The 15864-nt window shown below is 44.3% G+C and overlaps 1 protein-coding gene across 3 annotated transcripts in view; it reads right to left on the bottom strand.

Annotated features, from left to right (window-relative positions):
- RIOX1 (ribosomal oxygenase 1) overlaps positions 1-15864 on the bottom strand; it is a 1390763-nt gene that overhangs the window by 220327 nt on the left and 1154572 nt on the right. For all 3 annotated transcript variants that reach the window (XM_044059130.1, XM_044059139.1, XM_044059122.1), the window contains exon 10: positions 4072-4176. In XM_044059130.1, the coding sequence (XP_043915065.1) occupies positions 4072-4176 (105 nt within the window). The remainder of the gene's footprint in view (positions 1-4071; positions 4177-15864) is intronic.

Raw genomic sequence — 15864 nt, 5'->3', positions numbered from 1 at the left:
ATTTTTTAGCATTTAGCTTGAGGCCATGACTTTGACACCAGGTGTCCGTCTCAGTAAGGTCCTTTTGGAGGATGTCCATGTCAGCCAGAGAGTCAGTTACGGCTCCCAGTTTGCAGTCATCAGCGAACTTGGTTAGCCATAGTCCTCCTGTGTTTGCCTGTACTTCTGATAAGTATATGCCAAACAGTAGGGGTCCCAGGACCGAGCCTTGCGGGACAACACTTGTGACTGGTTTAGAGTCAGACCTGGAGCCCGCTACTCTTACCGTGTGAGTTTTGTCTGCAAGCCAGTTGGCAACCCATCTCGTGACATAGGGGTTTATGTTCAGGCTGGTGAGTTTTTCTGTAATACCAGAGTGGGGAATGGTGTCGAAAGCCTTGGCGAGGTCAAGGTAGGCTGTGTGAACAACCTTTCCCTAGTCTATGGCCTTGGTGACTGTCTCAAAGTCGTCAACCAGGTTTAGTAGGCATGATCTACCCTTAAAGCCAAACTGGGTCTGGTCAAGTGTTTGGAGGTTCCCAATGTCTTTGTTAATGAGTTCCATGATGATGCGCTCTATAGCCTTGCAGACCAGGCTAGTCAGGCTTATGGGGCGATAGTTACCAGGGTCAGCTGTGGCCCCTCCATTGTGCAGTGGAATAACCGTTGCTGTGCACCATTCTATGGGCACGCAGCCTGTGGAGAGGCTGAGGTTGAACAGCGTGTTTAGGTGGGGGGTTAGTCCGTTCAAGACGCAGTCAGGGACACCATCTGGCCCCACTGACGCTGTATTTTTGGCTTTTGAAAGGGCTATTTTCACCTGTGCGTCTGTGACTTCTGGGACACTACACTTTTCCGGTACTGTTGTGCGCCATTTTGGGGGTGAGAGGGGAGTGAAGTTTGCACTGAATCTATCTGCCAGGATATTGGCAATATCAGTAGGTTCAGTATATTTTGTGCTATTTTGCACTAGTTCAGTGCATATCTGCGAGTTGTCACTTAGATTCTTAACATAGCTAAAGAAGGCTTTGTGGTTATCTTATGAATCCTTGGCTATTTTTCTATCGAAGTTAGCCTTGGATGATTTTATGAGGGACCTTAGTTTCTTACTGATACTGATCAGGGATGTCTTTCCTTCTTGGGATTTGCTTTTTTTCTGAACTAGTTTCCTCCTTCTATTGTATAGTCTGTTTATGGCAGGGGTCCACCAGACTGGTTTCCTTCGCTTAGAGGAGTGAGTCTTGGTTTTGCTAGGGATGGCACGATCCATGCATCCTTGTAGGTGCTCACAGAGGGCATCTGTAAAGGTTTCTGCATCTTGGCCAGCATTATCCTTTAGCGTGAGGGTTGTGAAACTTACCGCCTCTGTCTTAAGTAAGGTGAAGTTTGCTTTACAAAAGTTTTTTACTGTGACTTCCTTAGTTGGTGGTGGTGGTGGTGGGGTCTGGACATCCAGAGTGATTAGTTTATGGTCTGATCTAACCATTGACGGGTTGACCTCCGGTATGGATCACCTGTCGTCCCTGTTGGTGATGACCAGGTCCAATATGTTTTCACCTCTGGTAGGGGAGTTTACTAGCTGATCCAGGGCATTTGAGTTAATGAATTCCAGGAAGCGCTGGGCCTGGGAGTTTGTACTTGAGTAGTTTTCCCAGTCAGTAGTAGGGTAATTGAAATCGCCCAATATCAGGGTGTTCGATAGGACCTTCATGTTTTCCAGTGTCTCCAGAAAGGTGGAGTGGTGGTCCTGGGTCATGGAGGATGACCTATAGCAGGCCACAATTTGCATTACAGATTTGCCCAATGTTAGCTGCACATGGACGATCTCAGAGTTATCATGCTGTGCCACTAACCTGGAGGGGGAGGTATCCTTGATGAATATGGATACACCCCCTCCTTTTGTGTTTCGGTCCATGTTCTGTGGCCGAAATGTGCGGTACGAGTTGTAGCCAGTTAGTACTGGGGTGCTCTCTGGAGCCTTGAACCAGGTTTTAGTTGCTGCACAGATGTCGACGTTCTCCATACTGAGGAGTGCTTTGAGCACGTGCATTTTGAGATTTAAACTCCTGGTGTTGAGTAGCCTCAGTTTTTTCTTAATTGTGCTGTGTATGAAGCACCCGCAGTGGTGTAGCGGTAGCATTGTTGCCTCACAGTAAAAGGTTCTCCCATTCGATTCTCGGCTGGAGTGCGGGGAGTGCCTTGTGTGTGGAGTCTGCATGTCCTCCCCGCGGTTGATTGGCGTTCCGAAAGACATGCGTGAATGGGCGTGCCTTCGTTGAAGGTTGGGTGTCGAGCTGGCAACTCGGCACTGTAAAAATCTACTGCCAATCATTAGTGGACCGGAGTTCTGCTGTGGCGACCCCTAACCGGGAAAAGCCGAAAGACAAACAACAACGGAGGTGGGTTTGACTTTTGAGCCTTGTCTAAAAAAGGCACTATGTGGGCAGCAAGAGCCTTGGCCAGTATTCGAAAGCCTAGAGGTGACAGGTGCAAGCAGTCTCTTGCAAAAGCAATGCGGCTTGTCGAGCATGTTGTCCCAGGTTGACAGACACTGGATCCCGTTTGAATGACACCAGAAGCTTAGCCAATTGTTGAAATTGATAATTTTTTCTTTATACTTGGGTATCATTCTTGGTGAGGGCAGGATGCTACTCAGGGTCAGGGTCATACCAGCCTGGGCTACATGATCAGAGAGCTCTTCCATGTCTCTTTTCATGTAGTCCAGGGAGGTACGTCTCAGGTCATTCACACCAACATGAACAATGACAGAGTCATGTTTGTACTTGTTCTGGAGTGACCTGAGTGCTTGTGTTATGTGGCGGACTCTGGCTCCCGACAGGCAGCTAACAGTAACCTTTTGCTTGTCCAGCCTAGTAAGTGGGACGTCAGTGTGCCTGACTATAGAGTCACCTATTACTAGTGTGTTAGGTATGTTATTCCGCCTTAAGGGCTGTGACTGTACGGCACACTGATTTTGTGTTTTATGTGTTGTCTGGTTTGTGACGGGAGGTGCAGGTTGTTTGGGTGTCTGCTCTGGAGGTCTCTGATGCTTTTGCAGGTTTTTCTTTAGAGCCTCCAAGTATGATTTTGTGTATTTATGTGTATTTTTTGCCAGTACTGGTTTAGTAGGTCTATATGTGGCTGGAGGTGTAGTGCAAGTGTTAACCGTCTCCTCTTGACTGTCTGTTCCAGTCTTGGGTGGAGACAGCTTAGCCTCCAGTCTGGCTGTATAGTTGCATCTCTTGCATATGTTAGTGTTTTGTGGTAGAAGGAGAGGGTTGTCTGTGTACATGAGGCAGTTGTAACATTGCCTCAGCATACCCAGATTCACCAGCTGGACTGGAGAGTACGCCTGAAATTGCCCTTTGGTCATGCCTGAATAGTAGGATGAGCTGCTTAGTTGCTTGGTTGGTGAGGGGTAAATAAAGAGCCTTGCCCTGCTGTTCAATCAAGTGTCAGGGTATATTAGTGCTTGCTATTAGCTCTGAGCAAGTGCTGGGCTGTAGGATGCTTTTTGAGTGCTTAGGTTGAGAGTTAGACTAGCTTCAAGGGAAAACTGAAAAGGAGACTTAGTGGAGCCGGGAATAATTTAATCCTAGCTAATTGGCACAAACTGTGCAAATGCGGTTTTATAGCAGGGAAATGGAAATGAAAGAGACAGAAATTAGGCCAAAATGGCCAATAAACTACTAACTTCTGGGCTGGAACCATTCATCCAGGGACAGATAGGCTGCTCAAAGCTCCCCTCTCTCACAGGTGAACAGAGAAACTTCCTTCTATCCAAGTAAGGTATGGGCAACTCAGAAATTTGTAACACAGCCCTGAATTCAGCACTAGCCTAAAAATTGGACTATACTAGCTTAGAAAGGCGGGAAACAAGGAATTTTTTTTTTTTTTTTTTTGAAAAGATAAGGCAAAAACAGTAAAAAAAAAAAAAACACTTAAAACAGCTTTAAACGACTACAAACGATCAGAAAAGGGTATCACACTTTAGCGTGTAGCCTACAACAGTTATCGCACAGTAATTCTGCCATCTAGGTACAATTAGCAATATGAAGAAAATTTTTTAATCATCATGCAAATGGTACTTACACTTTCTGAATTCTGTACTCCCATATACTCAAGGTAATCTAAAGGAAGACCAGTACGGAACTCTAAATCTTCTTCTATGGCACTCTGCAGAGTAGCTGGAAGAAGCTGTGATTACAGAGGGAAAAAAAATCAATATTTTATAGAACATTTAACATATGCAACAACATATGGTTAGCTAACATCCTTAAATGACTAGATTTAAAAGACCAAATGAGACAGGCTATAACATGGGTGGGAGGATGGCATAATGGTTAAGGTGTTTACCTTGCAGTTACAAGGTGCAGGGTTTGATTCTCACATGGGGTAATTGGCTAGGCCTATAATGGCCCACAAGGGCAGTTAGCCTAGTACTAATCTATGAAACTATGAAAGTAACCTTTACTCTATCTAGTTAAGGGATGCTTTTGCTATGTGAGAAAGATGGCATGATGAGACTTGCTACGCCTTAGGTCATATAACCTATTATACTGTGGTACTGACAACTTGAACTGGAGAACAGGTGTTAAACCAATGAGTGGTGAGGCAGGGGTGACAAAACAACAAAGCAAAACACTAGCCAGAGTAAGGATGTCCACTTCAAATTAAAAAAAAAAGTCTGCATAAAATAAACTAATTTTAACAATCTGCTTTTCAAACATTATAAACGAAACACAGATGCAAAAGGGAAGTAGCTACTATTAACACAAAAACATCTCCCTTTCCTTTCTGCTTTCCCCGAAAGTAAAAAAAAAAAAAATATGTAAACATAATAAAAAAATTCAGCATCACTGTAAAGCTCTGCATACCCTTAGCTGGCTGCAACTCACCCCCCACCTCTCCTATATTCAACTTATAACAATACATAAAATCATACACAGACCACTAGCATCCCCATCTCTTACCCCTTTAATCAACATAAATTTCCCTGAAAGAACTCTCAGATCAGAAGACAAACTATTTCCTACCATAAATAAACTAAATAAATCTCCTGGACAAAGCCTATACTTGTACTCAGTAGCAAAAAATGGAACTCTCTACATCTAATCACTAGAACTACTTCTAACCTACCTTTAAATGCTCCCCAAAAGAACACTTTACAAAATCAGGGACCTGCTCGTGTGCCAATCCTGGCTGAACTTGACCATACTTCACACCACACCCCCTTCAACCTAAGTTACACCTCAAAACCTTTCTAACCTCCTATTCCACTCTTTTTGTTTTTTTCATCACCACCTTACCTTGTTCACTTCATCGCTGCAGACTTTTCCTCTACATTTTTCTCTTTCTTCCCTACTCACTTAAGCTACATTAAGACACCCTATCCTGCACTCTTCTTATAATTTCCTTTTCTTCCCATCGTTCTTCCTTCTATAACTATACAAACACCAGCTCTCACACTAAGACATCGCTCAATTTCTCCCCTGTCTCTACTTACTCCCTAATCTCTCTCAAATATCATTTTAGATTTGTCCCAGGTCTCATTTATCTCATACTAATCTATGTAACAAATAATGAGACTAATGAGCATTTCTTAACATTTTCTCCAACTCATGTTATGGTTTTCCATTGCACTCTACTGTGAAATACATGATATCCTTCTATATAACTGTTGCAGTCTTCTTCACTATAGGGATCTCCTGCCAAGGACAGCCTGATGTCTGTTTAAAGCCTTTAGATTTTGCATGCTCAAAATGTTGCACATATGTTCCCTGTTCAGGATGTAGGACATAAAAGTGATGTATGGATGCAGTTACCCAGAACTTCTTTGACACCAGTCTTGTCGGTCTGAACACCCTTTGGCTGTACTGAAGACCTAGTTAACAGATAAGTGCCCCACTGGGGACTTTTTTTATTTGGTCTTGTTCTCTTTTGGTTACCTGGAGTTTATGTCATCCAAGAAGGGAAAGTGTCAGTGTGGGAGGCAGATTCCCCATAGGGATCATCACCAACAGTGTCACTTCTGTTTGGGTGCTTCCCACGACCATACATCCTGTAGCATTTGTAAGACCCTTAGAAGCCAGTTGTCTTCCCTGGTTATCCATCTAGAGAACCAGAGGCTTAAACTGTTAGCCCCAGGTAGCATGGCAGAATCAATCAACCTTGAGGTACTGTCAAGTACGAAGGCAGCCGAGAAATCTCAGGCAGACTCTCTGGCTGTCCAGCATCAACCAGACATTTCTCTAGAAGCAGGTGATAGCTCTTTAGGCCTTCTGGTGTCTACGTTGGATTGCTCTGCTTTAACCCATCAAAGGCCAGCATGGATCTTTCCTTTTGCATTTCATCTGAGGCTTTGTAGGTTTCTGCTCTGGACAGCCAGGAGGAACTGTGGTTGATCATCTCAGAGGGCCCTGGAGGGATTCCACAGATTCTGGTCAGGGAAGAGGGTTTGGATACTCTTACTGAATCGTGTCAGGGTTTGGAACCTCCAGTGTTTGTTAGAGCTGATGTCCCTATCAAGAAAAAGCAGAAGACTAAGCATTCCACTATATGTCCTTAGGATGCTTAAAGGAAATGGCAGGAGTTTACTCTGGGCCTGTTTAAATCATTACATCCGAGTGATGCCTCCAGGTGCATCTGCAGTTAACTCCTACTGACGCCTCTAAGCATCAAATATTGCTTGTTCATATTTGCATCAATAATTCCAAAACAGTGCTATGTACAAGGTTTTAAAAGATTTCATCTTAAAGCTCACACAATGGCAAACTCAACTGTATTAATATTTGACCTCTGTCTAGTGCAGGTAAATAGATATTACCTGTTATTATGATATTAATTTATATAGATATAATTTTCACATTTTTCTAAATATCTCAAAAAACAAGTAAAACAGACAGAACCCCTTAGCCTCATATGAAAGTTCTCAGCTAGATGAATAAAATGCTGCCAACAATATGTGTGTAACTTGAGTGGTTGCTGGGATATTGCAAGTTGTTTTCAAAATAAATAATTAACTACTACAATGTAATAGTTACTACATTTACTAGTAACTTCTTTCAGCTTTTCCCGGTAAGGGGTTGCCACAGCGGATCACCGGTCCGCTTATGACTGGCAGTGGATTTTTACAGTGTTGAGTTGCCAGCCCAGCGCTCAACCTTCAAAGAAGGCGCACTCACTCACGCACGCACCTAGCTGCATGTCTTAAAGTTCACTCAACCATGGGGAGGATGTGCAGACTCTGCACAAAAGGTGCCCCAGCAGAGAATCGAACCGGAGAGCCTCTTGTTGTGATGCGACAATGCTAACCGCTTCACCACCACTGCCATTTAAGGCTTAGAATCTAAAGAATGCTACCACTATAAAAACAGTCTGTTCTGAAGAATTCGTCATTTACACGTCCTTAAGTAACACCTATGGTTACAGAGATATGAACATTTGTTTGAAACATGAGGACATAATTTGATTCTGTCAAAAAGCTTAGGCTCCGCCCATTGGAAATTACAGTGCAAACTTCCTGAGCTCCATTGGAATGAATGAGTTAATGCCTTACTGGCCCCGAAGCCTCCTCTAGGGGTTTCTCTGCCTACTCACCCTTGCACTTCAACTCCTTCAAAACAGCCTAGGGATCCAGATTCCACAGATGAGGATTCAGAGTCTGATGAAGAGTCCTTGTCTTACTCCACTCAAATGCCTTTGCCTTTGGCTTATGGTTCTGATGAAGAGAAGTCCATTAGTCCAGAGTCTTTTTTGAGGAATTGTCTTTTGGGGGCACAATGGCTAGAATGATGAAACACTTTATGTAGGATTCTTCTCGGATGTCTGATATCCAGAAAAGGTACTACGAGTTGCTTCAAGTGGACACTCCTAAACCTTCTGCAGTGCTTTCTGCATTGGCTACTTTATTATACACCTTTACAGCTGTTGCAAAGTCTCCTGATTCTCAACCTCTCACTCCAAAGAAGCCTGACAGGTTCTATAAGGTTCATGAGGATTGTCATTTTTTTTTATTTAAATGTCCTTCAGCTGACCCTGCTGTGGTGCCAGTCTCCCCTTACAAGCCTTCTAAAGTTATGCTCCCTTCCAAGCTTCTGCCTTCAAATAAGGATAGGAGGGCAATGGAGAGGATGGTAAGAAGGTTCACTGCTTCTACTTTGGCCTTTCAGGCCATCAATTATCATATTCATATGACCAGATATGCCCTGGCTTTGACTGCCCAGGCTTGTCCGGTTATTTCTGATCTCCCGGATTCTGAAGTTAAGTCTTCTGCTTTATCTGTTTTGGGTTCTACCACTTAAGTAGCTTGCCACTCTATCAGGTGCAGATATGATGCTGATGATGCCTCTTTCAGAGCTGCTGTCTTTGGGTCTGTTATGAGGTGTTATTCTTGGCTTTGTCTACACCCCTTAACTGAGGAAATTAAGGTCAAGTTGCTGGATGCACCTTTGAGTAATAAAAGTCTTTCTGAGACTGCTGCTGGTGCTATGTTTAAGTTTTTTCAAGAAAAACTTAAGGCTTTCCAGGACCTTAAACATACTTTTCTTTTTCCTATCTCTATGCTCCACAGGGATTATCCTACAAGGCCTGCTTTTGTACGCAGGCAGCATCAGGCCACTTAAAGGCAGGAAGAGTGGTGGGTGAGCTCCTCAGTCTTAAGCCTCTTATCTGACAAGCCTGCTTCTCTTTGACACCTTTCCCCCATTACCTCTCTGCCAGGTTCCCTTGTTTTATCGACTCTCCCTCTGTCTTCCAAATGGGCATCTCATCACCTCGGATTCTTGGGTTTTATTATCCGTCAGGTTTATTTCATGTTGCTCCCTCCTTTTTCAGCAATTCCCCAACCACCTCTGGAACAAAGTACAGTTGTGTACACTGACCATAAATGTAGATGTTCGAGTGTATTCACTATTGCAGTCATCACATTTGGGTTATCTGCTTGCAGTAGCCCTCAGTCGGCCTGATTAACAAAGTCTTGGGTCCTGTGTCTGTTGCTGTCCCTTCTTCCGTGACGTCAGGTCGTCAGGGGTATAAAACATGCAGCCGACGCCATTACATCAGTTTTTCTTGCCCCAGATGTCAGGTGCCCCCCTAATGGGAAGCAATTAAATCTATAAATATACAAGGTTATACCTCCAACAAAAAAGAAAATACACCAAAAAGCTTTTGAGCATAGTAAAGGAGAGTAGAGGTATAGACAAAAGAAGTAAGGGGGCTGGAGGGAGGGTAACCAAGACTGCAACAGTAAATACACTTGAACATCTACATTTATGGTAAGCGTACACAACTGTACTATGTTCTTCATGTTTCACTGTTGCAGTCATCACATTTGGGTAGATTCCCAAAGCTAAGGATGGGAGGAGGAATTTAGACAGCATTAAGACCAGCTATAAGGCCCTGCAAGAATGCAGTGGCAAAGCCAGTTCTGAATTTAGAGAAAATTGGCAGATGGTAATGCTTGGTGAAAGTATGTACAGAACTCAAAGTACTCCAAGTAGCAACTTCTAGGATGTCCCTGGTAGGGGCGCCTCTGAGAAAGGCTGTAGAGGTAGATGTAGCCCTGGTTGAGTGGGGTCTGATCCCCTGTGGGATAGGTTTTCCATGGTGCTTATAGCAGAAATTAATGCAATGGCCTATCCATTTGGAAATGGTTTGCTTTGAAATAGCCTTCCCATCTGCCCCTGCAACAAATGCCACCAGCAGTTGGTCAGATTTCCTTTGAGGTTTAGTCCTGTCCAAGTAGAATCTAAGTTGTCTGTGCACATCTAAGAGAGTGCAGTATCCGTTCCCCTTTGTTCTGTGGATAAGAAAAGAAGATTGGCAAATGAATGGACTGATTAAGGGCCACACTGGATACCACCTTGGGCATGAAGGTGGGATTGGTCCTGAGGGGGCACCCTGTCTGCATGAAAGATGATGAAAGGCTCCACTGCCATGAGGGCCTGTAATTCAGATACCCTTCTTGTCTAAGTGATTGCTAAAAGGAAAGCTGTTTTCCAAGAAAGGAATTTTAAGTCTGCAGTAGCAGCTGGCTCGAAAGGAGGAAGAGTGAGTTTCTCTAATACAAAGTTAAGGTCCCAGGCTGGAGTTGGAGCTGTCCTGGGTGGTCGTAAATTTTTGGCCCCTCTAAGGAACTGCTTGAGCAGTGAATGGGAGAAAAGTGGAGGTTCTGTGTTATAATGAGCTGAAATGGCTGAGGCGTGAATTTTGATGGAGGAGAAAAACAGGCCCTTGTGAAGCATGTCAGTTAAGTATTGTAAAATCTGAGGTAAATTAGGCACTGCTGTGATCATCCCTTGAGATTGGTTCCAGACACAGAATCTTTTCCATTTTTCAGCACAAGATTTTCTAGTACTAGGCCTTCTTGCCTCTAAAATGATATCCATCACTGGTTCGCTGAGGGATGGTAAAGGAGAGATTGGGTAATTAGCCAGACTGCTAGGTTCACTGTTTGAAGCTGAGGGTGCAGAATCTGATTCTCCTGCTGAGACAATAGGGTAGGAGTCTGAGGCAGGTGCCATGGGGCCAACAGTGACACACTGCATAAGAGGGGGTACCAGTGTTGGCGTGACCAGTCTGCTGCAATCAAAATCGTCCTTGGTTTGTCTTGTTTGATCTTTAGTAGTACTTTGGAGAGCAGAGGCAGAGGAGGAAAGGCATAAACTGATAGGTTTTTCCAGCTGAAGGACAGAGCATTCACTTTCCAAGCTTGTTTGTGGGGAGTCCTTGTGCAAAATTTGTCCAATTGATAGTTCTGGGGGGAGGCAAACAGGTCTATATCTGGGCTCCCTCATCTGTTTGTCAACATGTTGAAAATCCTTGGTTCCAGGTTTCCACTCGTGTGGGTCCATGAGGTTTCTGCTTAGTTCATCTGCCAGTGTATTTAGCTTTCCTGGCAGGAACTGAGCTTGTAGATGGCACTTGGTAGCTTAGGGCTGTGTTCCACAATGCCATGGCTAGTCTGCAGAGGGGGTAAGAATGTGTACCCCCTGCTTGTTTATGTACCACATAACAGTGGTGTTGTCCGTCTTTACCATTAATTGTCCTGGAAGAATGTGGTCCTTGAAGGCTGTCAGAACATTCTGTACAGCTAACATTTCTTTTCGATTGATATGCAGGTGCATTTGACTTGGGTTCCATTTGCCCTGAATGCACTTCCCTGCCAGGTGAGCCCCCCCCACATGCATAGTCTGATGCATCTGTTGTTAGGGTTTGGGCAGCAGGGGGTAGTGTGAATGATAGTCCCTTGTTTTGGTGGCAGGCCTCTGCCCACCAAAGGAACTCTAGACGTAGGCAAGGTATGATAGGAATCACTGCTTCTAGGTCCTGAGAATGTTGACACCAAAGGCTTTTTAGATACCATTGTAGTTTCCTCATATGCAGTCTTGCATATGGAATTAGAAGAATGCAGGAGGCCATGAACCCTAAGGCTTGTAGTATTTGCCTTGCAGATAGCTGGGTCTTTGTGGCCACTTGTTTGAAGTAGGTTGTCAAATGAATTTGTTTCTCTGGCGTGAGGAAAGCCATCTGGGAAGTTGTATTCAAGCTTACTCCCAGGAATATAATTTGTTGACAGGGTACCAGGTGTGATTTCTTTTCACTTATGGTGTACCCCAGACAAGTTAGCACCCTTTGTAATCCTGGCTTTCTGCCTAAATTAGACAATCGTCCAGGTATGGGTATATTTGAATATTTCTTTGCCTGCAAAATGCAATGACTGGAGCTAGGCACTTTGTGAATACCCTGGGCGCAGTAGATAAGCCAAGGGGCAGTGCAGAGAACTGATAGTGCGCGTAGCCTGCTTTGAAGTGTAGGTATCTTCTGCAAGATTCCCTGATTAAGATGTGCAGGTGTGCTTCCTTTAAATCTAGTGTTGCCAACCAGGCGTCTTTGCCTAGCATAGGTAGCAACTGGTGAAGAGTCAGCATCTTGAATTTTGGAATCACCAAAAAGGTGTTTAGAGTAGACAGGTCCAGGATAGGACACCATGAATTGTCTTTTCTGGGTACCAGGAAAAGTCTCGAGTAGAAACCTTGTCCCTTTTCCTCCTCTGGTACCAAATGAACAACCCCCATGCTTAAGAGGGAAAGTACTTGCTTTTGGTCCTCTGCTCACTGATTTGGGGGTAGAGCTGGCCACCCGCTTGGTGTTGGTAATGCATAGAAGTGAAATCGGTATCCCTGGGACACTATATTTAAAACCCATTTGTCCTGGGTAATGAGTTCCCAGTTCTTTGCATGAAGAGCAATCTTTCCCCCCAAAGGGGCAGTCAGCTGAGAAGTGTTTGGAAGATTTAAAAAGAAGTCATTGAGACAGTTTACCATAGGGGGGAGTTTTATTATTCCCAGATTTGGAAGTGGAGGCCCCCCCAATGCTTAGTCCTACCCTGGGACTGAAGCCTGGGAGCTCTGCTGGATCTGGGTTTGGACTGAGAAGGTCTGGAAGACACGGGAAAAGACCAATTCTTGGAAGGCCAATGCCTACTAAACCTTGGAGGTTGTACTTGTAAAAAATCTTTAACAGTTTGCATAGATTTAGCTTTTTCCTCCATTTTTTTAAGAACAACCTCTGCCTTGTTGCCAAACAGGCAGTCCTGGTTTAAGGGAGCATCCAGTAATTTTGCTTTAACATGATCTGGCAAGGACTGCTCTTTAAGCCAAGCATGCCTTCTAAGTACAGACCCAGTTACAGCAGCCCTGCAAGATGCCTCTAGTGAGTCAAAACCACATTACAAAGTATGTTTTCCAACTTGTTCAGCTGAATGCAGCAAATCCTGTAAATCCTTATTTTCAGCACAATCAGGAATCAAAATAATTTTCTGTTTAAGCAATCCAATAATATATGCTGCTGATTCTTTAACATATGAAACTGGCAGTTTAAGGCCCTAATGGCCAAAGTTGCAGAAGTGTATACCTTCTTACCCCATCTATCTAGCGCCCTGGAATTTCTATCAGAGGGGGTAAGATTTTTGGCAGTAGTAGCTTTAATGCCCTTGGGTCCCTGTGAAATGGTCTCAGGATCCGCAGTAGGATTTTTAAAAAGGAATTTGTGAGAGTCAGGGACCCTGTAATATCTATCAGGCTTTCTGGGAGCAGGAGGTAAAGAGTCCAGGGCCAAGCTAGATTCCGAAAAGGCATCATCAACAATGTCTAGTACAGGAGGTATGGCTAAAGGCCTGTGCTGGGGCAGCAGTAAGAAATCCCTAAGCCTCTTTTTAGAATCGGAGAAATCCTGACTTTCCCAACAAAAATACTCCCTGAGAGTATGCAAGGTTTCACAAAAAGAGAAATCCTCTGGGGGAGAAGCAGATGGAATAGAGTTCCTCAGCATCAGAATCTTCATAGATAGATAAGGGTAAATCCTGGTCATCAAAGGAAACAAAACATTCAGAATCCTGGTCAGAAGTATCAGAAGCAAACTCAGTCCTGGGGGGGGGGAGGCTTGCTTCCCCTGATTAAAGTAATAAGGTCTTCAGCCATTCTTACCATTTGTTTTTTAGGCATAGAGGCCTGACCATGTGGTCTTGGTGTCAGTTTTCTAGGCATGGTTCGAGTTTTAGGCCTTGAAGAAGAAGATGGTGTCGGCTTAATACACAAGTCAGTAGGCCTGAATACACCCTCAGAAGCCGGTGCCTGCACAGCAGCTCCGGACCCATCCAAGGTAGAGACATCCGCAGGTTCCACAGTTGAAGCATCTCGCGGCATACCGGACTCCGAATGGGTCTCAGTAGAGGCCTGCGAATCTGAAGTAGCGGGTATAAGGGGCTGCGAAAGCACCTCACTGAGTACCGGCGAGCTGGCGACTGGCTTAGGAGAAGCGTCGTCGGCAGCTTCGGACCTAGGCAGCCTGTCTCTGTCTATCTTTGTGTTTTTTCGGAATGTCTGTAGTTGGGTGGCTTACCGAAGACATTTTAGGATAATTGAACTGAGCACCAAAATATTTAGAAGCAAAAATATACCGGCAACGGATAGTTTGTGGTTTAAATAAGGCACAAAACAGATAGCGAGGTACGTCGTGGTCAGGGTCCAGGCAAGGAATACAGTATGAATGAAAATCTTTATGAGGTATTTGCTTTCCACAAGTAATACAATTATTTACTTTTACTGACATCGATTTAGAGCAAGAAAAAGTTTCCCCAACGGGGTACGTAGCTTTTAGTTGAAGTCTTTGGTTCTGAAACCCGAAAATGAAAATTTCAGGAGTCGGCCAACCGGCACTTGTGAACTGCTTCTGCTTTGGGCACCGCACGGCAAGAAAGACTGATGTAATGGCGTCGGCTGCATGTTTTATACTCCTGACGACCTGACGTCATGGAAGAAGGGACAGCAACTGAATCAGGACCCAAGACTTTGTTAATCAGGCTGACTGAGGGCTACTGCAAGCAGATAACCCAAATGTGATGACTGAAACAGTGAAACACAAAGAACATCTTCCTAATTTCTGAGAGATCCTTGGGTTCCTGGTGGATCAGGGAGCTATTCAACCTGCCCCCCCAGTAAGAAAAGGATTTTACTACTGGTTCCTTGAAAGGAGGGCACTTGGAGTCCTATTCTAGACCTCTTCTTGCTCAACACCTTTCTCAAGGGTCCTTCTTTCCAGATGGCTACTATTTAATAACCCCGTCTTTTCTGGTGTCCTTGGATCAGGAGGATGCTTACCTTCATATTCCTATTCATCCTCTATTCAGGAAATTTTTATGTTTCTTTGCTTCTTCCTCTCATTTTCAGTCCTCTGCTTTGCCATTTGGCCTCTCTACTGTCCCAAGAGTATTCACAAAATGCCTAGCTCCTGTGATTACCTTTTGCAGGCTCCAATTCATTTGGATTTTTCTTTATCTAGACTACCTGTTGCTTCAGGCACCTCCTTCCCAGTTGCCTATCACAGGATCTGGAGTTCATCATCTCTCTCCTTCAAAGTTTGGGGTTCACCATCAACTTCCAAAAGTCTGTTCTGGCTCCCCTCTCAAGATTATGCGTTATCTGGGTTGCAGAATTCAGACAGTGCCAATGAAGGCCTCTCTTCCTCCTCCAAAAGTTCTGTCCTTGACAGCTTTCTTTCAGTCTTTTCTTCCTCTGCCTGCTATTCCAGATAGAAATTTCTTCAAGCCCTGGGATTCATGGTCTCTTCTACTCCACTGCTCTCTCTTGCTATACTGTATATGTGGAATCTTCAGTGGTACCTCAGGTCAGTTTGGCTTCAGCACTGCCACCCTATGAATTTCAGGGTGCCTCTCCTTCCATATCTGAAGCATCAATTTTAGTAGTGGATTCAGCAACTTTCCCTCAATCCAGGCCAGCCTTTTCAGCCTCTGGTTCATTCTCAAAAACTGTTTCCCGACATTTTAGACATGGGGTGGGGGGCTTCTTGTGGTCATCTGAAAGATCAAGGTCCCTGGCCTCCCCTTCAGAAGTCAGACCATATGAACATCAAAGAGATGACAGCCCTGATTCTGGCCCTTCAGACTTTTCACCCTATGTTTTTTCCAGGCCGTCTGAAGGTTTACATGGGCAACACCACAGTAATGTGGTATCTTATAGGTTCATAGGTAGGTACTAGGCTATTGGCCCTAGGGCCTGTACAAGCCTAGCGAAAAAAGGTACCCTGGCTTTCGCCGCCCAAGAAAATTATTATTATTATCTCAACAAGCAGGGGGGCACAAAGTCTTACCTTCTCTGCAGGCTGGCTCTTCAGGCCTGGAATCTGGCTCTCAGTTATCATTTAATTCTTCAGGTAGTACATATTCCTTCACAGCATAATCTAGCACCAGATGCTTTGAGCAGGTCCAAAACACAAGTTCAAGAATGGATGCTTCATAGAGGTGTGTTTCTGGACATAGACCATCTGTCAGGTATTCCTCAGGTAGATATTTTTGACTCCCCTTTG

The sequence above is a fragment of the Protopterus annectens genome, chromosome 1.part2 (genome assembly GCF_019279795.1).
Source record: "Protopterus annectens isolate FY-2018-M chromosome 1.part2, PAN1.0, whole genome shotgun sequence".
Lineage (NCBI taxonomy): Eukaryota > Metazoa > Chordata > Ceratodontiformes > Protopteridae > Protopterus > Protopterus annectens.
This window is presented reverse-complemented; position numbering and strand designations above follow the sequence as displayed.